The sequence below is a fragment of the Pseudopodoces humilis genome, chromosome 2, assembly GCF_049639895.1.
Source record: "Pseudopodoces humilis isolate 2021_Gansu_Grassland_sample_001 chromosome 2, ASM4963989v1, whole genome shotgun sequence".
Classification (NCBI taxonomy): Eukaryota; Metazoa; Chordata; class Aves; order Passeriformes; family Paridae; genus Pseudopodoces; species Pseudopodoces humilis.
The window spans coordinates 77,937,313-77,964,526 of NC_142201.1; the positions used below are offsets into that span (position 1 = coordinate 77,937,313).

The 27,214-nt window shown below is 43.6% G+C and overlaps 1 protein-coding gene across 1 annotated transcript; it reads right to left on the minus strand.

The window, feature by feature from the left end:
- Positions 1 to 661: 661 nt before the first annotated feature.
- Positions 662 to 26,134, minus strand: PANX1 (pannexin 1). The gene is made up of 5 exons (XM_005516739.3): positions 25,835 to 26,134; positions 16,116 to 16,255; positions 6,774 to 6,997; positions 4,627 to 5,297; positions 662 to 2,994 (listed from the first exon to the last, which is right to left on the minus strand). The coding sequence occupies exons 1-5, from the start codon at positions 26,013 to 26,015 to the stop codon at positions 2,909 to 2,911; spliced, it is 1,302 nt and encodes a 433-aa protein (XP_005516796.2). The 5' UTR covers positions 26,016 to 26,134; the 3' UTR covers positions 662 to 2,908.
- Between the last annotated feature and the right edge of the window lie 1,080 nt (positions 26,135 to 27,214).

Below are 27,214 nucleotides of genomic sequence, written 5' to 3' on the forward strand. Positions count from 1 at the left end.
AACTCTCACATGAGCCACTGTAAGGAAAAGCATGTGCAGAGGAACTAGCTGCAACTCTCCTGCATTTAGAGGATTATTAATACTCAAGTGGTGGAGAGAAAAGGGGCAAGAGGGAATGGCATGGACCAAACCTGAACCCTGACATTGTCATTTTACTTTCTGGAATATCTGAAGGAGAACAGATGGATGTAGCTGTTTCTAGAGTGTAGTGATGAAGAAGCTGAAGATGGACTGTTTTCCATAAGGCATAAATTGGAATTCAGCCCATCTTTTGAAAATGGCAAAACACAGCAGGAGCAGTGCCACTGAAACATAAGTAGAACTGAGCTAGGCAGTTCAGAAACACATCTTAAAAGAGGGAGATAGAGCTGAAAAGTATGTGCTGAGACCATGGGCAATTTGTAGATAGTAAATTACATAGGGGACATGCTATTTGTCATGTGCTGACATTTTCTGAACAGTTTTTCAAGGTTAAACAGATTTTGAGCCAATTCATGTTGCTCTGACAACTTTATGAAAACAAAAATTAGAAGAGCAGAATTATAGCAACTGTCCAAAATGTTTTCTCAGTGTTTAGCATCAGACCACATGTATTTGCATTATGGCAACATGTGACTGTTCCTGGATCCTTTGGACACCAATGCTGTTGTAGTTCACAAAATTTGTTTTATTTTAATAATCAGGGAGGATTGATAGGCATTTTATTAAACACTTCAGAAGACAACAACAGATTCACTGCAGTAAATTGTATTTTTAAATACAAAAAGGGAAATTAGTAAAAAGTTAGGTACATATCCAACATGAAACATGAACATGTGGCTTTCAGGAGCTTTGAATTTTTAAAGACCGAGAACTCTACTTACATTAAACAGTTCAAACACATCCACTTCACAAAACCTTAGTATTGCACTATAGCTCCTTGTCCAAGACATACAATGCACAATGTGCACCTGCACTGCCTACATACAAAGGACCATCAGCAACACATCAGCACAGCCAGACAGAATCTAGGGAAAGTCAAAAGGATCGTAGGCTTGGTGGCAGAAGTATGGCAGTAAAATTCAGCAGTGTGGACCACCAGGGTCCAACATAAGCCCTGTTTCATGCTGGTAATACAACAGACATTAGGACTGCAGCTGTGCTGCTCTCCTCTGCAGAGGAAGCATAAAACTATGGCTTTAAAGGCTTCTTTTAAAATCAGGCTTGCCTTAGTCGAAAGCTGTAAGAAAACTGAAGATTTCTTGTAATACTAGCCCTAAGTGTAGCACAGCAGCTTTTTCAGATCTGCTTGTTCAACAGCAGCTGCTGGATTCAAGTATGGGCACAATCTCTGAAATTTGCTGCAGCACATAAAGAGTTCTGTGCAAAAATGGTAACACAAATTACTCCTCTCTGTCCCTCGTCCACAATCATATGGAGAATGCTAGCAGACGAGAACATAAAATTGTGTGACACTAAGGAACTGGAAACTGGAAGTCCTACCTAGCCATAAAAGAAGTCCTCCTTTGTTCCAAAAGCCGACTTGGAAGAGGTGACAGGTAAGTAATTTCACTTACATGGACCATACAGAAAAATAAATCAGTATATCACATTTGCGAAAGATATACACTGCCACTGTGGTGCTTCACCCCCCATCCACCTCACCTTGCATCTAATATATCAAGACAAAAGGTCTTTAATACTCAGTGAAGGCTGAGGTCTTGGGCAGGGGGGACAACATTAAAGCTGAATTCTACTCTCCCCAAATGTTCCAGTAACAAACTCCCCCTTATTTTGTCTGTTCCAATACACTTCAACATCTTTAATTAAAATATAGTCACAATGTGTGCTGGGGAGAACAACCTTTCATGGTATTTACATCTCCTTCACCTTGGCTGTCGGGTGCTTGGCTTTGCTGAGGCATTTGGGTGCTACTTTAATTCAAGTTAGTTTGTCTTTTCAAGTGTGGTTTGGAAAACAGCACAACTAATATTGTATTTGATACTACAAAGATGTTGAGAAAAATTCTACATATAAAAACACTACAAAACAACTTTGACAAACCATTACAAAAATAGATTTCACTGATCCTCAGTCCAAAACTCCAAGGCAGATTTGTTAGACACTAAGATCAAAACAACCGAGAGATAGAAATGAAACCAACACTTAGCTTACACATCATTACATTTTGTAAAGAAAGTGTTAAGACATTAATTTATTAATACATAGAAAATTCAAAATTCCCTAAGACTTACAGTACCTTCTTAACACTGAAACAGTCTGTAGTTTCTTTTCCACCACTGTCAAGTACTTAATCACAGACATGAATGTTGGGATGACTAACCGAGACATCTCAGGCTGAACAGAGCAACCTCTATTTTTCCCATGAAGACACAGCCAGCATCACTGGCAGCCACCATCTGGGACAGATTAACCAGAGTCATTACAAAACCCCATCCCTGGCCCCGCCTTTTCCAGGTCAGAGATCCCAAAGTTACCTTACTTAAATCCCAGAACTGAGATGGCCACTGCTGCAGAGCAACACTTCACAATGCAAAGTGGCCATATATTTTTGCTACCTGCAGGGTTATGTTTCCCACCCCTGTCCAGCATGGAGCGAGCTGCCAGCTTCAACTGCATTCAATGCACATCGCTTGCTAGTCATGACAGAACTGTTTTGTTCTTGCTCCTCCTTGAGTGTGGTTTGATTTTTTATTAATAAATAGTGGAAGTGTACAACATGCTTTTTCAGGCACGTGGGTCCTGATTATTATATAACAAATAGTCTGTAAACCAGTTTGGCCTCTGGGGAGCTCTCAGGTGATTGAGAACATTGCACTCAAAGAGCAGCAGCTTGCGCTGAGCACAGCGGAGGCAGAGGAGAAGCCTTCCCACAGAACGGGCTCCTGGCTCCTGCAGCTGGGAACCATCAGCAGGAAGAGTCTGTAAGTCTTTGGCGAAGTCTCTTGTCTTCTCTCGTGTTCACACTGCCACTTGCATCACGCTCTGTCAGAACTGAAGAGAAGGTAAAGTTTTAGAAGAGAAAGGGCCATCAGACCACTCGACACCTCCTGGTGTCAGCAGAACGCCGGTGCTTCGCTGCCGGCTGTCCTGCGCTGTCCCCACGCACAGCACCAGGCTGCCCTGCACATGGCTCTCCTAACACTGCCTTGTTAACACAGCCCCTAATTAAAACATCCTGATGCCACAGGGGACAGAGGAAAAGACGATGAGCTGTGGGAAAAGCTTTGCTGATGAGTGGTAGAGCCTGCAGCTCTCCCCAGGCAGGCGGAGAGGGGCTGCACCAGCCTGAGCTGGTCAAAAGCACAGCAGCTTCTTTCTGCAATGCTTTTTAACAGAGCTTCAAGCAGAAAGACTTTGCTCTGATCTGGACAAAAATAAATCTTTGAAGTGTTTTTGTGAGATGAAAACAATCTCAAAAATTCTGCTTTCAGATAAAAATTAGTCAGATTTTCTATTAACCTTTTCAGCTCCTTGAGCCCAGATCTCCACCTCAGGTTCTTATATTTTACTTCTAAACCCACCTGTCATTTCAAAAATAGACAAATTTGAGAGGAAAACTATATGCCGTCAAAATTACTCCCCAAGCTGCTGCACAAGAGCTGGCTACCAAAACGGCTTCTTCTGGTTCAAAAATAATTCTGCTTGTTTTGTTCTGAATTCTGTTGTATAAGTTGACTTCTCCAAATTTCAGCCTACCACAACTGCATGACCCAAGTACAGAGGAACAGCTGGGTACTGATGCTTCTTTTTTATTGACTACAGGGCATAGCTTTCTGAAGAGAAAATCAATTTCTTCTTTTCCTACCTTTGAATCAGCTCTTTAACTTCCCCTCAGCATTGTGCTCATGTTCTCAGGTAAGCTTCTAAATGTTTTAAAGCATCATCACTTCTGGTTTATACCTCTCCCTAGATATTTGGCTTCTCTAATTCTGCACTTGAGGAAGGAACTGGTTTCACAATTAAGATATGCCATGTTTTTCAGGAGAGGAGACTAGACTCTATCCTGCATGAGTGATTACTAAGCCAACCATGTCTGCAGACCCATGGGAAATCCAGAGAACTGTTGCACCAATACAGATTGTCTCGGACCATTCCGATAAAAATCTCTTTACAGTCAATCTTCCTTGTTCTCTATGAAAGCGGGAACAGGAGCGTGTTCACTGACCCAGTCCCACTTCCCTTCTTTTGTCATTTTCTGTTCCTCTGCCAGCAGCTTTTCTGAGCATCAGACTTATTTTTATATTCACCCAAGACTTCTGCCAAAGCCTGAATAGAAGCAGAAGCAGCAGTTACTACACTTTGGAGATAATTTCTGAAAAAAGTCTTGAAACCACCAGCTTTCTCACCGGAGCTGCTTCAAGCATAATCTACCCTAGAGCTCTCCTACTGTGCAGGGGGGGTCTTAAGCAGTTAAAGTTCAAACAGCTGGAACCTCTTAGTGCCAGAGCAGAGATGTCAGCAAGGACCACCAACCTAACAAACACTTAAGAGTTTAGCTGTGCCACAGATTTACACCACCAGAGTCTTCTGAGGTTACAGCAGGCAACACAGCAAGGACTGGGCAGGTCCATTATCTTAGAGAATATTAGTTTTTGGTAGGAATACACATTTAGATAAGCTTACCTTGTAACTCTGTTGCATCTTTTTCCAGCTCTTCTGTAGCTGTTTCTTCAGGCTTCTCCAACTCAGCGGTCCCCGGCTTCCCATCTATGGTATCAGTCTTAATAGTACCAAGGTTTACCAAAAGCTGCATGACATCAAACTTCTCAGAAACTGCAATGTTCTCCAGCACTTTAAGGCATTTAAATGACTTAAGTTCACTCACATTTTCCTCAAGAAAGAGGAGGTAAAGACTTAAGTCATCAAAATGCTTTGACTTAAGTTTCAGAACATCGAAAGTTGGCAAGATTTCATACACTTTGAGAATACCTGAATTCCACCTCCATGGAACAAACATTGCATACGCTACCAGTGGCATCACCATCAGATAGACTATCAGGTTAATACAGCTGAGTACCTTGAAGACACCAACAGTAATAAGCTTGCACTGAACCACTTCTGGAACAGTTGTGTCATTCTTTAGGATCCCAGTTTTGATAGTGCAGAGAAACTCATCACTCAAAGAGGAGAGACTAATGTAGTAGCCCAGATAGAGGCATGCAACAAAAGTAATTACTAGTGTGAGCAAACGGCACATAATGTATTTAATTATTAAACACTTGGAATTCTTTTTTGTCTTCAGGTACTGCTCCACAATTGGGTATTTAAAGTAGCTTTCAGATATTTCCCACAAACTGAAAAAGAGAGAAAAAAAACATCAAATCATATAGATCAGATGCTGTAGCATTCGCCTACCTCAAGTATCAACAAAACCTAGTACTCTAAGAGAGATAAAAGACTGGAAACCTTCTTAAAATCATAGAATCACAATGTGGTTTGCATTAGAAGGGTCCTTTAAACATCATCTACTTCCAGCCAATCCCCATTCTCCACCATGGACAGGGACACCTTCCGCTAGCCCAGGTTGCTCAAAGCCCCATCTAACCTGGCCCTGACCACTTTGAGACATGGGGCATCCACAACTTCCCTGGGCAATCTGTGCCAACCTCACCATCCTAAGAGGAAAGAAATTTTTCCTTATGCCTAATCAAAACCTACTGTATTTCAGTTTACAGCCATTCCTCCTTGTGCTGCCACTACATGCCCCTCTAAAACACCCTCTCTAGTTTTTTGAATATCTCTTTCAGGTACTCAAAGTTGCTATAAAGTCTCTCTGTAACCTTCTCTTCAGGCTGAACAACCCCAGTTTCCCAGCCTGTATCTCTGTAGGAGAGGTATTCCATCCCTCTAATCATCTTGATCATCCTCCTCCTGACCCACTCCAACATGTCCACATCCTCTTATTGAGGTAAATCAAAGGTAGTTTTATTGAAGTTAATAGAAAACCAATAAAATAATAGATAAATGAAAAATAACACTCTAATACAGAAAAGTTGCTTAAGAAACAAACAGTTAAAACACTGGAAATGGAAAAAAAGCAGACACACTCATGGCAACAAAATATTTTTGTTCAAGTACAAAACAGGTGCAGCAAGCAAATCCATGTGGAAAAGCAGACTCTCCGAGCACTTGTTGAATAATAGAACACTAGAAGGCTTTTTATTTGTCAAGACCTAACTCCACATTTCAAAGGAGAGGCCCAAGTCCCCACTGGTACTCCCACATACAGAGAGAAACAGGCACCCTGACCTAGAAGGAAGCAGGAACTGCATCTGGTTGGAACACTGCACCAATTCGATCAAAAGGGGAGGGGGTTGCTTTTGTGGGTTTTAATGTTTGGGTTTTCTAATAATTTCTAATCATTTTTTTTGATCAGAAGCTATATCTTAAAGAACAGGAGATGACAAGTAACTTGACAAGTGTTCAAGTGACTGTCAAGAACACAGAACTGAGGACTGAAGTATCTCTTTTCTTACATTGTGGTGGGCAAAACTACTTAACACCTACTGCAACTAAAGAAATCAGAACATCTCAGGTAATAAGCAATCTGAAGAGCTCATTACATGTTTTCTTTGAAAAAAGAAAATTATAAGCTCCATCTCCAAGTGCCAAAGTAATAATTTCAGATACCTTCTTTTTTTTTAACCAAACATAAAATTGTGTCAGGTCACCTTTCAAACCTTTGCAAAAAATTTCCAAGTGAGTACAGACATCACATCTGTTACAAACTTGAAGAAAAGAGCAGAGAAAGCCAAGAGCCAACATCTTACCTCTGTGTCAAGTTCTCATTAGCAGCTGGAATCAAGTCAGCAGGATCCCTGGGGTCCCCACTTCGAATGCTATTAGCAGCTTTGATTGCCCTGTTGTAGGCTTTGTCAAGTTCCTCCATAATAAATTTCAGGTCTGAGGAAAGGTGAGGTGCTGCAGTGAAGCGCCAGAACAAACATGGTAGATACAGCAGGATAGCAACAAGCAAAAGGATGTACGGGAAGAACTGCAGGGAGGAAAAAACCCTGATTAGGCTTCACCTGCATAAGTAATAAATCAGCCAATCATCATCATTCCCCATAAGCATTAGGTTTCCTACAGGCCTATTAAATCCTTATAATTTTATTTAAATCCTTCTACTAAAACCCAATTTTTTGATTATTTTGGATATGCAGGGAAGCAAAATCTCTTTTCAGACAGCTCCAGTAACTTTGCTGCTGCTTAGAGCTTCCCCCCACTGAAGAGAAAAAAAAGCACGCAGATTAAAGGTGCCACGATCCTGAAAACATTTTCAATCCACTGCATATTCAAACTGCTGGAACCGACATTGAGAAAGACAGCATTAACCTAGGGAAAAACAAATAGCAAAGGAAAGCAGCTATCAGAGGGGCTGACTGAAAGAAGAAGATAGCATAACCTAACTCTCCCTCCCTGATGTGTACACACTGTTCACAGCAACTAAAACACCCCAAACACAGCAAAAGCTCTCCTACTTTTCATTAGCTATCAGAAGGTTAATGAACAGAGCTCCTACAGCTCTGCCTCTGCCTGCAAACACACACCTGTTCGGAGTGCATGACATCCAGGGACTGTAAAGATTGCAAATGTGGCTGTAATACTTCAGGGTATTTAAATATTTTCAGGTAACTCCTAAATGGAAACCAACACACAACATCAGAACGGTCTGGTGTTAATGCAGCACTGAGGAGTCAGCCCTTACATGGTCAAAATTGCTTAGGGAAAGGGCTGAAGCAGGTATAAAATACAAGTCTGAAGTTTTTCCATCTTTCTTCTATTCATCAACAAGTAGTTTTTGTCATGCAATTTTAACCCTAATTCCTTCCAGCTGCAGGAAAGATGGTGTTTTCTATGATTCTGACATTATATTTGAAGTATAAAATCATACATAACATTAACCTTACAGATGTAAGACCTGGTTAGACAAACAGTTTGTTAATGAAATGTACTGCAAATCTGGCCAACCTCTAATTCATTACATTCAGCTTTTGGTAGCAAGCACACTTAACTCAAATCCAGCATCAGTTCATAAGGAACTTTTAATTAGTTGAACAAATATGAAACAGATTTAAGTCATCACAAGTGTTACAGCCATGTGCCCATGCACATTTATTGGCAAAGCCAGTGGAGATTTTTAGAGGAAGCTTGAACTGAAGTCATTAATCCCTGCAAGTAGAAAAGCTACACGTACATTTGTAGGTATTTAACAAGATGAAAATCTGGACCTAATATAACTTTGTTAACTTGTGTTTGCATTAATCAAGAGAGATTAAAACTCTGCATGCACAAAGTAAGTAATTTGATGTTATGGAACATTTTATTCAGGAAAATTACTTCTAATATCACCTACCATTAAAGCAAAATCCTGCGTTATTACTGGCAGTGGGAATGCATATGATGTATTAGAACTTAAATGACTGACTTCCCCTACCCACAGCAGCCCATAAAAACTGTGCAGAGCTCTGCCCTCACTACTGCCTCTCCCTCCTCTTTGCACACAACAGACAACATCAGATCATCTTCCTTCTGCCAGGTGCAGACTCTCTAATTGAGATGTAAAGCTCTGGAACATCCAATGTATTTTAGACATCTCATCAACAGCACAAGAAATTGGTCCTCTTATTTATCACTGGGGACAACGCCACCAGGTCTGAGTCCTGATGCCTCAGTTTACCCAAAACTTCATGGTTTCACACCCAGGCTCTATCAGTCCTCTGAATTATGTATTATGTAGAAATAGAAATGATATGTCTTTGAACCATCTTATCTAAGCTCCTCTAAGATACTGCAACACATTTTCCATAGGTCTTAACAGATGCTTAAGATTGCCTGCATAGCTGCAATGCCTGTTTGACTTCACTTACACCTGTGTCACACACCTCTAAGCCACCTTCCACTGGTGCCAGGTGGGGAAAGAAACAACAAAGACACATCTGATTTAGTAAGGAGCAACCTAAATAAATGCCTTACATTGGTTTACACCACTTGGCTTTAGTACTCACTCATTTCAAATTTTACAGGCATAAGAAGATTTATTAACTCCCTTTCTGACCCTCAAAACTGGAAATGCCATCAGAAGTATCCCACATAATCCTAGAGATCTCTTCATTCCGAGTCCTGTGGTGACATGTGATAAGAGGCAAGATAGTTTTCACATTCAAACTACAGCCCCAAACCTCCATTGTTCCAATCTCCACTTCTTCCTTTATAAGAATTCTGCACTTGTGTAGCACATTAGGCTGTTGCCTTAAAAAACACAGCCTCTGCCTTCTTTCCTTGCACCTCCCCAACTCCTTCACCACTGCCTCCCCACACAGAAGCACCACACTGCTGGGGAAAAGGCACATTTGCTATGCATTCGCTGGGCTTCCTCTCACCAGGCTCTCATCGCTCCCAAAGCTGCAACTTATGGCAGCATAAGTAAACTCCATGCAACTCTTTTATGAAGAGTCTCAAAACCAGAGCAGCAACATGATCATTAGTGCATCTCTTTCTGTTTGCAAACAGAAGTCTGTATGTGTCATCACTTCCACAGCACTTGAGGCACAAACTCAGATCCTGGCTTTTTGAAAATGAAAGATATACTTGTTCTATTTTTTAACAGAAGGCTTAGCTAACCAGCAAATTTCTTTGAATCATTAAAATTTAAGATCTTGAATGACAGACAGAAGTGAAAATAAAAAGTCATCTGGCTTGAGTCCTAGGTTTCAGAGCAACAGAGCTGGGTTGTCCAGCTCATCTGACTACATTTGACAGTCAAACATAATGACTTCCCATCTTAAGAAGAGGACTCTGTGCTATTTATGTACAACCATGTGCCATCTGCCTTTCATTTATGGTTTTATGGTTTATTTGCTCTCAAGGCACTGAATACACAAGGAGGAAATGCTACTTCACCCTTGGGTAGTTTGTAGCACTGAAGTAGAAGGAAGTGTCACCGATCCCAGGAAGTGTATGGTCAAAGGTATGCCAGAGAAAGATACTGGCCCAGAAGTAAAACTCAGTAGTTTTTTCCTTTGCTGGGTAGGTATCAAGCTCTTTCTCAACATATTCAGTATGAGAGTGACAAAACGAGTGGTGCGTGCAGCAGGGATGCAAACTGCAGTGCCCTGTATGTTTTCTGCCACGTATTGCTGAGCTCCTGAAATCCAAGGATGACAGAAGCAGGCTCTCCTGCCTTGCTTGGCCCTTAGTCTGATGGCACACTAAGGGGGACAGCAGGTTTCCAAGGAAGCAGAGCACTTGGAAGCCAAGAGGCTGCCCCTATACTGCTGCAGGTCATGTCACTTGACAAGCCTTGGAGCCCTGTGCACATTCCAGGTTGTTTAAGTAAATTTCTTAGTACTCAGCTACTGTTCAGCAAGGACATGTGCATGGGTAGAGAAGAAGAGGCATTTGAGCAGTCCATTTGCAGAAGCACACAGGGTGCTGGAATCACAAAAATGTCTTTTGAAGATGCAGAAGCGTCACGCTCTCCCAAAGGTGAAAGATAAAATCAGACTAAAGCACAAAATAGTCTGTCATCACCAGCTTCAACTCTGCTGAGATGAAAGAAACGCACAGCAAATAAGTTAAAAAGCCATTTAAAATAACTGCTTTATAACCTCAAATATGCTTTTATCATGCCAAAAAAATATAGCTGGAATTAGTGGAGTGATGCAAAAGGCATTTTCAAGCACCTAATCTACAGAAAGTTTGCCAGAGTCTGGATAAAAAAGGCTGGAAGAAGATGAAAATAATTTTAATGGTACTTAGAAAACAACAGCTTTCTAATTTTACTGTACCTTCAGCCCCTGTTTTCTCTGGGCAAACACAATACAAGTGACTGAAAGCATTTTGACCTCCACCTACCTGACCATGTTCAAAGAATAACTTTAAGTACAATAGCACAAAACTTTAGCTGCACAGGTGAGGGTAACAGCTTTGAGAAAATTAATTGGCAGACAATTAAAAGAATGAAGCACTGAAGTGCCTTCACTCATTTGACATTAAAATACATGAACATGGTGAGATGTCTCCCTCTTCAGTTCCAATTTTGGAAGAGCCCAAGCAAAGGCACTAATCCTCAAACAGGCTAATGACAGTAATTACACATTTCCAGAAGAAAAGACATGAAACTCCCTCTGGATCTGACCCTATTCCTGTTTGCAGCAATGGGAGGCGTCTCATTGGTGTTCAGCAGAAACAGCTATAAATTAGACTGATCATTCTAAATGAGATCCTATCTTGTCGCCAAAACTACAAGTGAATCTCAAACCCTGTGTGACCCTTATCCTGCCTATTACATACTTTCTGTTTTGATATAGCTTCAAAACTGTACTTCCCCAGTTTCAATTAGCTCAAGCCATGATCATCAGTGGAGGCTGTGATGGCTGTGGTATCCAGTTGGTTCTGGACTTTGGGGGACAGATGGCAATTTGGTAATCAAGGGCTGCCTGGAACAGGGACCCAGACCTCTTGCTGCTGTACAGCAAGTCAGTCATCTCATTCCTTAAGCAGTGGGCAGCCCAGGGCCTGTGAAGCTTTCCTGCATGGCTACAGACTGCATGCCAGGTTCTCCCATGCAGCAGGGATACCTCTCAAGGTTACTCCTCAAGGCTGAGAAATTCCTTGCTGTAACACAATGTCTGTAGATGATTAATAGCATGCTTGAAAACTTAGCTAAGTGATACAAAGGATTGACAGTGCACATATAATCCTTCAGACAAAAACTGTTGAGAAGTCTGTGACTAAGTTTGAACCTAGCCACACCTGAACTCCCCTCTGAGAAGTTTAGAATACAAAGGAGTCCCTTCTGAACCTCATGACTCAACAGGAGCATCTCCCTAACAATTTGCATTCTATCCTCCATGCACTAAATAATGAAGTGTATCTTCTCACTGAATCTTGATAAACCACTGTCACATTTACCATTGAACTGTATTAACTCACTGTTTTATATCAACACATTATTGCTTCCCTCTTACGAGTGGATGACTCCATCTGCAATAGACTGAAGTAGCTCTAGCACTACACTTTCAAAGAATTATTTATAAAAGCATCTGCACGTGGGTTTCTTTGCTCTGACAGCCCTTAATCTGTCTCTGGGAAGGGTTTACAGGTGAAACAAGAAGAACCCTCTGTCAACTAAGAAACTGTACAAACAATGAGTAACTAGAACCATGCAAAAAATCACGATCAAAACGGTACCGTCAATATAATGAATAATCCCAAGGTTTGTTTTGGTGTATTCACAGACAAGTTACTCAAAGAACAACTCAAGGGTCCATGATAAATCTTACTCCCTTTACAAAAAGTGAGGGTTTTCACATAATTTTACTTCAAGCATACAAAGACTGCAGACCCACTCTCTGTATGCAATGCTCTCAGCAGGTCCCAAAGCACTTTGAAATACCTAAACCAGACAACTGACCTCTCCTGGCTGTGCCACATGTGAAGACCTCTTTTTTCAGTCAGATGAATTGTTTGCCTGCATTTCATACAAGTACAAATCCACTTGTTCTCAACAACCCTTTACCTCTTCTTTGCTTCTCCCCATTTAATAGCAGACTAGAAAATACAGTAGTTAAAAAAAAAAAATCCCTACAAGACTCTTGATCATAGGCAGCTCCATCCTAGCAATCCAAATTTCAGGGCTGTAAAGTGGTCATCACTAAGTGTTCACCCACCCCTCCACTTGCTTGGTTGCTATCAAGAGCCAGTAAGATGATGCTCACTGTTCTGCTTGAATTTTTATAAATTTCTCTGTGCACTATGGATTAAAAAGGCTTCACAGTGTAGCCTCCTCCTCTCCTTCTTCACTAGACTGTACGGACTCCCACACACAATGGCCAAAAGCTTCTCTTCTCCTTCCAATTAAGGATCAAGACAAGTTTTCCCAAAGTAACTTCTCAGGTGGAGTGTTCATGTTTATCTGCACAGGGCAGGCAAATACAAAACTCCTCCATCCCCCATCACCACTGACTGTCTGTCTTTACCACTCACCTCTAGAAACCAACATCTCTGTTCTGACACTTCAGCCAGACACAAGAAACTTCTTAAGGGAATTAAACCTGAATGGAAAAATCCCATAAGAAAACAGAGGCAATGAAATAGTGACACCTGACCAGAGTAAGTTTCATCAGTGACAAACCTGAAGAGGACTCTTCTCAGAGGACTCAACCATTTTGATGATTATGATCATTTTGACAGGTCTTTCACTGACAAAGAAGAAGAAATCTTAGCATTAAACTAAGAAAGCAGGCAGGACCTACCCACAGTCTCTTTTTTACAGTTATCTATCTGCAGGTATTTTGGTCACTGAATTGTGCACTTTAGTACACAACTCATTTTGCTTCCTGCTAAGGGTTATCCAGTGTGAAGAGCTTCCAGGATCACTGGAAATTTCAGACCTCCTGCTCTCCAGGGAGAGAGGTCCTGGACACCCTCTAGGAGCACAATGACCACTAGAGAGTCAAGGAACCTAGAAGTCTGCAGTATGCTCCTTTGCAGTTTCCAAACTGATAGTTTCAACCCCTAGGAGAGATCTCCTGGAGCAGAAAGGACAACCAGTAAAGGTGCCAACCTTTGGGGAGTGCCCAGAACTGAAACTTACATTTTACTGTTCAGAGAACAAAAAATCCCAGAGGAAACTTGAACTTGAAATAGGAGGGAGATGGTAAGGTTTCAGATTTTCTATAATGCAACTTGGGTTTGATAATCCTCCAGAGCAACCAGATGCTGAGAAGAAAAGCAGTGCAGGTTACTACAAGTTGACTTCTTCCCCAAAGAGTTACCTGCTCCTACTTCCCCTCTGTACCACACTGAGCACTGCCCCAGGAGGCAGTACCTCTGTCAGAGAGCATGCCAGAAAGAAATCCATCCATTTGAATCAGTAATGGGGCCTACAATCTTATTCCCCAAAAACCTTAATATAATGCCTCCTTAAGTGTTTTTTATGGAGCCTTCCAGCATGCCAGTACAGTGAGATACTAATGAGTCAGGGTTTTGGAAAGAACCTGAGATGCCCTACAAATAAAAGCTCTGCTTCCCAGAAAGCAGGAAAAAAGTTTTAAGTGCTGCTGTAAGAAGAACTGGGCTTAATGAATCCTGCTGTCCTTCTGTCCTTGCACCACAGAGTCAGGTCTCCACTAACCTGAGCGTAGGAAGTCTCCCTTTTCTCCTTAACATCACTGTGCCCCCAAAAGGTTCTGCTCCAGCCATTTAAAAAATTATTTATCTAGACAAAATCTGCAGAGCAATGAGCTTGTGCATACTTTGCAGTGCAGGGTTTGGGGGAGAACCCAAGTCTTCCTCCAGAAGTGATCCCAAGCCACTCAGCAGCTGTTGGCCCTGGATGCAAGGAACAGCCTTCAGGTACCTGAGTGGGAACCAAAGTTCACTGTTAAACAGCTGTAACGCCACTCCTTCCCTGTAAACTTGTAAAACATGAAGGCTGATGAACAACCAGAAGTATATTAGATAATATTGACCTCCAAAGAGCATCTGCAGCTCTCAGTGTCTGGATCAGAAGGGTGGGTGGCTATTCATGGATCTATGAAGATGAGTCACCAGCCTCTGCTACAGCCCCTGGTTCAGCTGTGCAGATGCACTTCCTGCAGACAGTCTGCAGGATATTTACAAGGAAACATCACATACCATACACGTCATGGAGGAACTGCAGCAATTTCTGATACATCACAAGTCAGCAAATTGACATGGGTTGCATCATAAAAGTATGAGTGCTTAAGCTATTCATGGCTGGCAAACAACTGGACTCAGTGCTATCAGCAGGTGACTATCACATGAAATTCAACATGACAAATTTGGGTAAAAAGAGCTCGTTCCCTCAGGAGAAAGGGGCAGCAAAATATCCAGGTTTGCAGATGGAGTTTCTAGCACTGTGAGATGTCCCAGCAGCTTTGACTGGCAGCTGTAGAAGATCTGGCTGAAATGGAGTCCTAACCATGCAAGGAAGAGTTCAGGCTAGCAACAAACAAGTCTGGCTTTAATATTCATGAAACACATGCCTGTTGGGTCAGGATTATCAGTGGAGCTAACTGGAGAGGCCAACAGTAAATCCTCAATTAATGATTTGAGTCAGCAAACAAATCAGAGACAGCCTTGAATAGTCGCTCAGAGATTACACCACCAGATGACTGTATAATAACATCTGAGGCTCAGCATACAGAACTAAAAGCCAGAAATACAGGTGCTGCAAGGTCTCATACCTGAGCTCCCTCCAGCACCAGGTTCTCCTTTGCTCCTAGGTGCCAGGGGTTCATTTGCTGGGGCAAGTAATAAAAGAGCTGAGGAAGGCAGAACACAAATTTGCAGAGCCCAACAAGCATTTCTTACTTTGGCATCACCACTGCTCAAGCAGGCCAAAGCTGCCTCTTGAGCTGAGTCACCTCCAGGCACTGGCATGGCATTAACTCAGTGTATGACTCCTGCCAAACCTCAGCTAACTGCTTTGAGCCAGCTCAAGTATCTTAAAACTTACTGCACTTCTAACCCATAAAATAAATCTCTTTCTGTGCTTTATATGATGCTGCCTTACCTGAAGCAATGAAAGCAAGCTCATGGTTTGCCTGGAGACATGCAGAAGAGCATGCTGAAGACAGGGGTTAAACCTGTTGGTACCAGTGATTAATTTCATCTCTCAAAAAATGTCTATCTGCCACAAGACTCTCTCCGTGCACAACTGGCCAAGAGTGACACAATAAAAATATAAAACATTTTTATTACCTTATTTTCCTAAAACTTTTGATAAGTTTTTTTGATAAGCTTTTGATACAAGCATTAAGGCAGTTGTTGTGTCCTGTATTCCAGTTTTAAAATGGTTTCTGGCTAAAGCCAGGTGAAAAAAAAATAAAGCATTCACTCCAGGGCAACATAGCAACACTAACATTACTCTTGTGTCAGATAACTGGTGAACCTTTATTTAAAAGCAGAAAATACCTTCTCTAGTACTACCCTCTTTGGAAGTAAGAGAAAGAAAACATTCTAAAAATAGAGAGTCAAGTCACAGGCAAGGACTACAACAGAGCAGAGAAACAAGAAAAGTGAGGCAAAAGTAGATTCCTATGTGGGAATAACTTTGCCAGGAGATGGAGACCTATACATACTTTATGCAGCCACAGGGGTATGTTTTCTAAGTTGTTGTGGGATGGTTGCTTCTGCTGCACAGCTGCCCAGCAGTAGGAGTCCACATAAGCAGCTTGTCGCCAGGAGAAAGAGCTGGGTGCAAAACAGCTTATCTGAGCACCTGGGAAAACAAAGCAAAAGTTATTGCAACCTGAAAAGATTAAAAAAAAAAAAAAAAAAAGAAAGAAGAAAACAAGTTCAGGAAGAAAAGCACACATTTAAGATGTTATGGTATCCAGAGATATCAGGTTAAGTGATCAGACAAAGCACAGCAGTTCTGCAGGGAGGAGGGTCCCGAGTTCCCACTGCACCCAAAGGCTCTAACTCCCACAGGGATCCATCTAAGGATGTCTCCTAAGGGTTGAGACAGTACATTAAAACACCTATCTTTTAGGCCTATTTATGTAAGTTTTTTGTTTTCTCACTTGCACTTAACTCAGGTTGGCCAAACAGGAACTAACAGATGCAAAGTGTGACCAGATCAGGCCTGAGGCAACAAATGCCAATACATTCCATCATGCCACAACTTCCCAAAAGCACAACCTACAGCTCACATGTCTGCTGTAACAAGACCTCAAACACCATTCTTGCAGCCTGGCAGTCCTTGCAATGATGGAAGGGCAGGTTTTCCCGGCGTGCTGCCACTTCTGCCTCTGAGACTGCAAATTATTTGGAGGGGTTCAAGTTATATCTGTGAAAACAAGGATTTCCTCCTGCAATTTTTGGCAGAGAAATTGTGGCCCCAGACACCTCCAAAGGATGTCAGGCCCCTGCTCATCAGTGCAGTGACGTGCTTTGTTCAAGATTTTGCATAACACTGTCATTCCCATTTACTCCCAGGACCCCTCCAGCTGCTCAGGAACTTCAAATTAAGATCAAGACCTTGACAGCAAGAGCAGCTATTGGGCAGCCTTAGGGTCAAATTCTGCTCTGGCTAGTCAGAGGCACCAAGTGACTCCTCCCATAGCATACCTCATCCAGGAAGAGTGGTTTTGGGACATGGAGCATCAGTGGCTCCTCAGGTACCTCCAGTAAAGCAGGATGAAGGGGTTCAACTTCCTTTCTGAAGCTTTGATAGTGAAAGCAACCCCCCCAACACACATAGATTTCCACCAGACTTCCATAAATGTTCCAACAGGACAATCATTTCACCAAATAACTACACAGAGTGGACACGGCTCTCCCATGAACATTTCTTCTAAGAGCAACACTTCCAACATTTTTGCCAATATCAAAAGACCAATGGGGGAAAATATTGCCATGTTTTTTTCCCCTTAACATATTAATCTAAGTTATGCTAATGGCATTGCTGTGTGCTTTATGGGAGTAAGTATGTAGTGTAAGACTATCATTTGTTGTGCCTTTTGGCTAGTTTAGTTTTCAGAGAATAAGGACTTCTTTCAGAAAAGAAGCCAACTGCATTCTCCTTGTAACTTGTACAGCCTCTTTAAAATGTAGCATAGTCAAAGAGCTTTATGAATAAAAGCCATTTCATATGGGTCACTATTGTAATTATTTCTAGGGCTGTAGTATCATAAGGACATGGTTTGATCATCATGGTTTGACCTGTCACAAATCTCCCTTATGGAAAACAAGTTACTGTTTATCAGAGCAGAGCTCATGTGATTTAGCAAAGTTGGCACCAGGCAAGCACTCGCACTCCCCCAAAGCCTGGAGAGTTTTTGTTTTCCAGATGATTTCTATTACTTGTGGAAACACAAGAAATAATACTTTGCAGAAAAAAAAAGGGGGGGGGAGAAAGAAAGCAAAGAAAAAAGCAGGCATTTAATGTCTGCTCTCCACTGGATAGAGACCATTCATGCCCTACTCTCATCATTTAACTAATCTCCTGCTGGTGGCTGTGCCCAGTGTGGAGCAGCAAACAAGTGACCCTTTCAAAAGAAGAGCAATGGAGTGTTCAGAAAGATGCTTTGTTTTATTCATGTTTGTGTATCCACAAAAAGAAACACACTCCATGTGTTCATTCTCATTAAGGGGTGGAACACCACTTAAAGTGATGGAGTGTTTAAAAGGCAGGAGTGAGGAAAAAGGCAGGCAGGCCCCTTCTCCAAAACTAGTGATGAAAAAGGAAGCCAGCCTCCTTCTCCAAAATGTCATGTGCACAACTTCATACCAGAATAGCTACAGCGACGCCAGTGCTGCAGCAGAGCAGTGACTATCACTCACAATCCCCAGTTCCAGCAGGGACACTGGGAACCTGACTTGGGAGCCAAGCAGATAGAGCTCAACCTCAAGCAGGGGGAAACTCCAGCTGTTGTACTGGTTTTTAACTACCTGACTGCAGTCTTGTTTGTAAACACTTGCTAATTCAAATTACAACTGTGCAGTAGTTAGGACTTGGACAGGAAAGATGTTTTTGTGCACCATCCATACAAAACACAGACCACTTCATGCCTCAGAAAATGGTCACTATTCTCCATCTTTTTTTTCCTTCCTTCCTTCCGTCCTACAAAGGAGTAATAGCACTATATAGAGAATTTACTTTATGTTGGACTATTCTGGAGGAAGTTGAAAATAAAATCTGTAGTTTCTTTTAGAGAAATTTGGCACAGGGCTACATGCCTTCCACAGACCCTCTGTGCACACAGCTGTGCACAGGGCTAGCTTAGGAGAGGCTAATAGTCCTCTGCTATCACAGGAACAGCCTCCTGGATTGGTGACATGAAACCATTCCTGTCCTTTGCTCCTGCAAGTAATAGCATGGGAAACAGAAAAGCAGCAAACAAGCCCATAAAAACAGGGAGATAAAACATACAGCAAGAAGGATGAGGAATAACAAATGACTGTTAAGCAGTTGTCACAACAGTCTTTGGCCAATTTATCATTACACTTGGCAATGCATTTTTTTGGTAATCGTTTCTTGATACTAAATTAGCTTTGGAGAGGGAGCAATAGGGATTTGACTTTTACTTTTGCAAACAAATGAGGATTAAAAAATGTCATCGATGATGGCTGTCCTAAAGACAGACCACCCAAAAGAGCTGCAGAAAACCAAGGCAGCAACAAGTGTGCAGCCACATATGATGAAATGACACTTTTCCAAGAGTGCTGAGATTACCAGATGGAGCTGGCTGCTGGCAGGAGGACATTACTTGCAGGCTTGCAACTGAGTGCAGAGTACAAGCCTGAGTCACTGCAGCCAGTGCATGGCAAGGACGAGCTGCCACCCCACCCAGCTGTGGCACGTCTTCATGGGTGCTTTGCCAACAAATTTCCAGCTATTGCATCCACCTTTGTAACAGGAATACCCTTTTTTTTCCCTGCAGCTGGCTCTTCTGCAGCTTCTGCAGGAAATCTGTGTATGAGAAGAAACGCTCAGAACCCCAACGAAATCTCAAATTGAATTGAGAATCCCTGTTCAGTACTGGACTGCTTTGCTGAGTCCAAGGCAGGATGAGCTCAGGGATCAGCACCCTCTGGCTGCAGCCTTTACAAAAGAGAGGATAAAGCCAGCAAGCCAGACTGGTTTCCTCTTCAGTGGCTCAAAATCTCTCTGCTGATTTACACATCTAATTAAGAAACTGCAACTAACAGACAGGACTTTCAAGAATCAATGCTGATCATAGGCTTAACTATTTTTCTTGAACCAGGATCAAATGATTACAGTTGACAGGATTAAACCTTCAGTAAGTAATTATTTGGATTATAATACACTGCAGTTACTGCAAAAAGATTTGCATATGCTTGAAGCAAAACCTGGCCAGTAATTATTACTGTAAGTTTCCACAAGGCAAAATGAACTTCCCATGATGCCCAAAAATCTGATTTCATCTATCAAGAATTATGCTCCTTAGTAGCCACTAAAGAATAATTTAAACAAGAAAATCAAGGCACACAATGTACAGACTCTCAGGCACCATGCAATGCACATCCTCCACACCAACATTAAAAAATATTTTTAAGAATGAAAAAAGGAATCCCATTGCATACCAAAGAAGAAACAAATGCACGTGTGGGTGTACAGGTGTGCACACATGGATTAAGAGCATGTAGGAATGAAGGAATGCCCAAAGTGGAAGGTTGGGTGAAACAGAATCTGTTGAAGAAGGAAGTGTGGAGCAAATGAGTGCACTGGAGAAAAGAACCTTTTCCCAGAGGTATTTTGGCGGTGGAGTACTAGTAGAATGTAAAGCTCAGGTGATACAATGTTTAAGCGAAGTGGGACAGAGGAATTAGCAAGTATATTTCCCTCTCTTTAGAGCTGCAAGTTATTCCTCAGAGAAGTCTCAAAATCATGCAGTGGGAAAAGAGATGGGAATTCATCAAGCATAGCCTTTGGAGTGGTAAGTAAGTGTTTTAATTCATGGGGAAAAAGAATTGTGACTTAAATTTCCACCACTGAGATTTAAGGAAAACAAAAGAGGTTTCCATTCTTCTCAAGGAGAAGCATTACAAAACAGCGGCAATGACCATCTAGCTTCCTTGCCAACATAGGTGGTACCCCAAATCTCAGGCAACACCAGAGATTCTTTTTACATTTACTCTGGCAGCTAAAGCAGCTTACCGTCATTTCCACAGGAAATGTAAAGCTGGCCCTATAGGAATTAAACAGAAAAAAAATCTTACCAACAGCTGAAGATGCTCACCCAATGACAGTTTAGAACTTGACATTAAAGCAAATGTTTTTACAAGTTTGTCCTGGCTGCCCAGGCAGGCCCGTGCCTGACGCTGGAACTTCTGCTCTCTCCTGAGGGCTCCTTACATGCCAAAGAGCAGCAGAGTGTATCCTGCTGGGATCTGCACCTCCACTGACAGCTCTCAGCCTAGGCTGAGGCTACTCACACACTTATTGTCTCAGTTCTTTATCAACGCCCTGGGTCTCACAGCACCCTGCTGAATTAAATGCAAGGTGTGCAAATGTCAACTATCAGCATACAGCCTGCTACAGCAGCACTGGGAGGGGTTTTTCAGCTCTCAGCCAGCAGCTGCCATAGTAACAGTCTTTGGTTAATTACACCCAACCCAAATTTAGCCGGCAGCCCTTAGGAAGTCACAAGATAGGATTATTTTCTAAAAGCCTCCCCAGGAACTTGTGAACATGAAGGGAGAGGGACATCAGCAGGAAGGACCAGACAGGAGGTAGCAAGAGAGGAAAGGAGCCCAATTCAAGAGTTAAGACTGTTTTTTCAGTGTATTTGTTGTGATTTAATCTCACAATTGGTTTTTTTTTCTCCATTTTCTATACATTTTATTCTCATGACTTCTTCAGCCATATGACTAACTTATATAGAGAGAGATACAGGCCCAGCTGGACATGCATCAAGGGGCACTGATGCCATCATGGCTCCCACTAAAGCTTTTGGGATGCAGCACCCAGAGTTCCCCACTAACACCCTTCACTCTGTGTTTTCTGCCAGCCAAAGCACCTCCAATCCCACAGGCAGCCAACTGCAACCATGGAAACTAAAAAAAACAAACTGAGTGAAAAAAGTGCCCATAAATCATGTGGAAAACGAGCAGGGCAAGTAAGGATTGTGACCACTGGGCAAGTACAAAGCGGTCAATGGGTACATTAATGCTGTGGTGTGCAGAGCATAAGGAAAAGCTCCACCTCCCCACCACTGAGCACCCTCCAGCATGGCAAGATGCACCAGAGAGCACCAGTGGGAAATGGTTTTAGTGCAGGAAATCTCCATTTTGACAGATTCATGCAGATGCTGTGGGTTGGCCCATGGTCAGATACTTCCTAGCCCAGCATCCTGCCACAACTGATGAGCCAGCAGCACTGCCCAAGCCTTCATTATGATTATAACCAAGTTTCCCAGCTGTCTTTACTCAACATGTGATGGTTTCAGTGTCCTGGAAAGGTTTACAAGGTGTTTTCTTATATGATAAAATAGAGATGCTAAAAGATGTGGATTACTTCACCCCAGCTACGTATGAGCCATGCACAGCCAACACCCAAACCAAACATGTAGTAAGAGCTGCTGTGTTCCCCAATGCTCTGTTCTTCTCCACTCCCTTGCTCCCTTCTTGTGTCCCTTTCCTGCCACCAGCTCCCACACGAGGCTGCAGTGAATGCAGCCACTACAGGCTGCCCATTGCACAGCTGTGCCTGGAAGCTGCTGCATGCAGGAGGTCAAACATCATTTGGTGACAAGCACAGATGAGCAGTTCACAGTTGCCTTCCCACAGAAAAAGATGAAAACATTTGATGTTGAGTGGACTGCTCTCACATCTGCTTTTCTTTCAGCTGCAACCCAAGACAGCCACTGATACTTTTTCCAGAACTAAGCTGAATTTTGGCAGAGGCCAAAATTAAGCAGCTTGTTTTGATTTCCTCTCTGCTCATCTGACTGTACCTGCTTAGGGCTGCGGCATCCTGCTCCAAGCAGCACCTTGGGAATAAATATCTATGTTTTCAGCCAAGCTGTTTACAGTAAGAAAGCACATCTTACAATACACACAATCTGAGTTCAGAAACTGGAATCTTAATCCTGACTCAGAGCTATTCTAACTAAAAATGACACAGATAAAATTCTACTCATTTCTGGTTCATACACTGTTGAGGGTGCCCCATCTTTCAGGGTTTGTTTTGGTTTTTTTCCCTTTCTAAGAATTGGTGGTTTAGGTATATTTAGATGGTTTCTGTTACCACACTACCTGACAACCTCTAGTATAATTTACCCAAGAACTGCCAAATAATATAAGGAAATAATATCAAGCCACATGTAAGGAATATATATGTACAACACAATCCTCACAATTCCATCATTATTTTAATTTTTCCATTCCCAGTATAAAATTGCATGAAATTATGTAAAATTGTATAAAACAAGGTCCAGTTGCAAAGAGGTAACAGGTGCAGGATTTCAAGCAGCAAAGATTCCCAGGGATAGCAGACAACAGCTGAATCATTGCTTAACTACTACTAGAACCAGCTTAAAATCTTCACAAAACTACATCTGCAACAACCATGGGTTTCCAAAATATAGCCAAGAGTAAACTCAGGTTAGTTCTCCTCCTGCCCCTGAAGAATGCCCAAGTGGGGTGCAGGCACTAACCCCAGAATTTCAGCACTGCTCGCTGGCTGGGTGCTGCAGCTGGATTGTCCACGCCTCCTGCATTCTCTCTGTGATTCACATGGAATCTCATTTATTTCCTAAAACTCCCATCAAAAGTTTGTTTTTGAAAAGTTACTTGGCGGCTTCAGAAAACTTCCATAGCCTTTGTAAACATTTTAATACCTTTGCACAATTAAGAGCAACCGCGCGTAGGAGGAAAATTGCAGGTGTCTGACACCACACTGCAATGGAGCAGGAAAGCAGAGCAGGAAGGGAAGGTGACAGGATGAGGTGCCAAGAGAACCCAAGGTAGGAAGAATGCAATTATCCCAATAGAAATAGGAGCTGAGCATTCATTTCTGGAAAGGGTGCCGAGTTTTTGTACTCTGAGGCAGGTATTTCCACCAAGCACTTTCCACCTCTGAGTTGTTCTTTTTCAGACCTAAAAATGGACCCTGACATTTTCCCTTTTAGGGAAAAAAGTTTTAGGAGTTTAGCACTCCTGAGCTTTTTCAGAGCATGATTATATCACAAAGTGTTTAAAAATAAACCTTGCTGTCTATTTTATTGCTGGCTGAACACCACAGCACAGACAACCAGGCATTTCCAGCCTCTAAAATCCTCAGTGTTCCCACAAATGCCTTAACAGAAGCAGTTTTGGGCTGTCCCATAAGCAGCCAGCCTGCTGAGCTGCAAGGACTGTGTGAGAAATAGGTGACAGCTGCCACAGCATGGCTGACTTACTATCACTTTCTGTATGGACACCACGTGGTGCAGTTTCACCCATGCCCGGAAATAACAATAATAAGTACTTGTCATATTTATTTGCATACTTATTTTTCTACTTAGAAAAGCTCAGTTTTCAACCCAATGTTTTCTTCTACCAGGTTCTCAGGATTATAAACAAAAAGAAGCACTAGCAAGATGCAGCCCACATTTCTGTTCTTGTTTTATGAATCTACTGCACTCATAGATCCAATTTGAAATAGTTTTAATACTGAAATAATTGAAAGATGTGAACTTAACTCATCTGAAAGAAAGGCACACTTTACCAAACTTTGCAGTTTAACTGTTTGTTTAATCTTTGTGTAAGGGAGTAAAATAAAAGAAATGAAAGAAACTCAGGCACTGTTTCAAACTGGATGCAGTACTTCTAGAGTAGAAGTAGAAAGAATCAAGGGGTCCATATACAAACTACTGTATGGAAATGCAAACCCTCTGTTTAGTCACTTTAAGAGAAAGAAATGTGCATATATGAGTAGCAGATCTAAAACAAAAAGAAGCAGCTTAGAGTACAAAAATATGGATGTACCCATCCAGCTTCTGGATGAACAGAGCTGCCATGGGCTCAGAGCTGGTCTCAGCATTCCCAGTCTGGACTCCCCTGTGCAGTTATTGCAGACCACAGTGATCTGGGTCAAACGCACACCTAGGGCAATAGGTGTGCAGCTGTTTGTAAATACAGCAATCTGGGGCATCTTATCTCTCAAGCAGTCCAGTATCTGACAAATGCTATTCATGATGGCTCTGCACAGTTTCACCACTCATTCAAAGTCCCATTCCAGCTTCCGCTCTCCTGACATTCACTTGATTCAATCAAGTCAAGTTGTAGACAGATCTAGAGAGTAGATCTCTCATTGTAGACAATGGAGATCAGATATATAACACTGAATGCCAATAAATAGGTACATCAAGTAAATAGAACTATCTCTTTGAAAGGCTGGAAATCCTGTGCTTCATCCTTGTCACAAAATGGATAGTATTGCTCATTCACCTGTGAAATCTTCATTCATATAGTGCTACTCTTAGCAAACCATAGGAAGATCTGGGTTGAAGTAGTCCTTAAAAATCATTTAGTTCCACTCCTCACGCTAAGGGCTGCTGCATGATCACCTCTGCAACTTGGGAAGGTGGGTAAATAAAAAGATAGTAAAATAATTAGGAAACTTGTCCCTTTACCCGTAAAGCACAGTTTCATCTACCGAGTCACAGCAGAAATTGAAAACGGAACTGGAACAGCTGCAGGAGGGCGGAGGAGCAGCGGGAAGCTTCAGAGAGCTCTCGCACTGCCCGTCCTGTGAGTGACCCCGCCGAGCGCAAAGGCAGAGCTCTGAGCTCTTCTCCGTGGCACCTGTCCCTGGCAGCTGCTGAGTGACCCCGAAATCCTCCTGCCGAACAGGCCGAGCGCCGGGAGCGGCAGCAGACGGGCACATCCCGGGGCACATCCCGGCTGGCTGCTCCAGTCTGGGCTGCGCCGGGAAACAAAGGGCGGCACGGCTTCAGCGCTCCCCCATCACCCCCACGGGAGAAGATGCGTCGGCTGGGCTGACAAGGCTCGGGAGGTGCTGAGAGAGCGGCAGCGGCCAGGGCACGTCCCAGCGGGGAACAGGGCACGGGGAAGCGCGGGCAGGCCCGGCCGGGAAGCCCAGCACACCTGGATGAGCCCGCTGCCAGGGATGCTCTCCGGGACGGCTGCTTTCCGGGAAGGCAGCTTTCCTTCCCGCGGCCTAAAGGCGCCCTCTGCCCTGCCCCGAGCGGGAACCCTGCCGGCGGCTGAGCCCGACCGAGCGCTGCGTTCCCGCCCGGAGCTCCGCTCCGCCGCCCCCCGCCCCGCCGAGCCCTTTGTCCTCCGCGGGAGGCGCCGGGAGCCGGCAAACGGGGGCTGCCGGACTTACCCGTGGAGACCTCCTGGGCGAACGCGAGGGAGATGAGGAGCAGCGGCAGCCCCCCGACGATGCAGGTGACGATCTTGTCGAGCGCCAGCTCCAGGCGCAGCCCCTTGTAGCGCGTGTCCGGCGGCTCCTTCAGCAGGAAGTCGGAGAAGACGTACTCGGTGGCGATGTGCGCGATGGCCATGGCGGGCTGGGCTCCGCTCGGCTCGGCTCGGCTCGGCTCGGCTCGGCTCGGCTCGGCTCGGCTCCGCTCCGCTCGGCTCGGCTCGGCCCGGCCCGGCTGGGCTACGCTGGGCCGGGCTGTGCAGGGCTCGGCTGGGCCGGGCCCGCCCGGCTCCGCCCGGCTCGGCTCGGGAACGCCCCCACAGCCCGGCCCGGCCAGGGGCGGGGGGCGCGGAGCGGAGTTCTGCAGCTCGGAGGAAGCGCTGCGGCACTGCCCGGCGCCCTGGGGGTCACGGAATCGCTGAACGGCTTGGCTTGGAAGGGACTTACTTAAAAGATCATCTAGTCCCAGCCCCTTGCTGTGGGTAGGAACACTTTCCACTAGACCAGAGCCTTAAATGCCACCAGGGATGGGGCATCCACTCTGGGCAACCCGTGTCTGCCGCCTGTGCCACCATCCTCACAATAAAGAATTTCTTCATAAAATCTATTCTAAACCCACCCTCGTTCAGTTTAAAGCCACACCCCTTTCTCCTATCGCTGCATATCCTTGTAAAGTGTCGTTCTCCCTCTTTTTTATAAGCCCCCTTAGGTACTAGAAGGCCACAGTGAGATCTGTCTAGAGCCTTTTCTTCTCTGGACTGAGCAATAACAACTCTCTCAGTCTGTCTTCTAGGAGAGTTGCTCCAGCCCCTGCATGGAGCATCTTTGTGTCCTCCTCTGGATGTGCTGTAGCATGTCCATGTCTTTCTTGTGCTGGGGCTCCCAGAGCTGGACACAGCACTCCAGGTGAGGTGTCAACAGAGCAAAGCAGAGGGGCAGAATCACTTCCCTTGGCCTGCTGGCCACACTCTTTGTGATGCAGCCCATGATGAGGCTAACTTTCTCCACTCTGAGCATAGTTTGTTCATGTCCAGCTTTTCATCCACAAGAACCCCCAATGAGGGGGGCTCTCCCTGGGTTCTCCCACTCTGTACTCATGTCTGTGGTTGCCTCAACCCAGGTACAGTGTTCTAATGGATACTTCTTGTGTCAAGCTTGTGCCTATCAGCTCAGGTCCTCTCACCAGGTACTGACAAGAACAACCTGACTCTGTCCATGCTACTCTACCATCAGCTGTTTGCACACACTGTGGAGAGCCCCTGAGGCACTTTCTCCAGGCTGAGGAGCCCCAGCTGTCTCAGCACTCATCTCCCCACCACAGTGTGACAGATGCTCCAA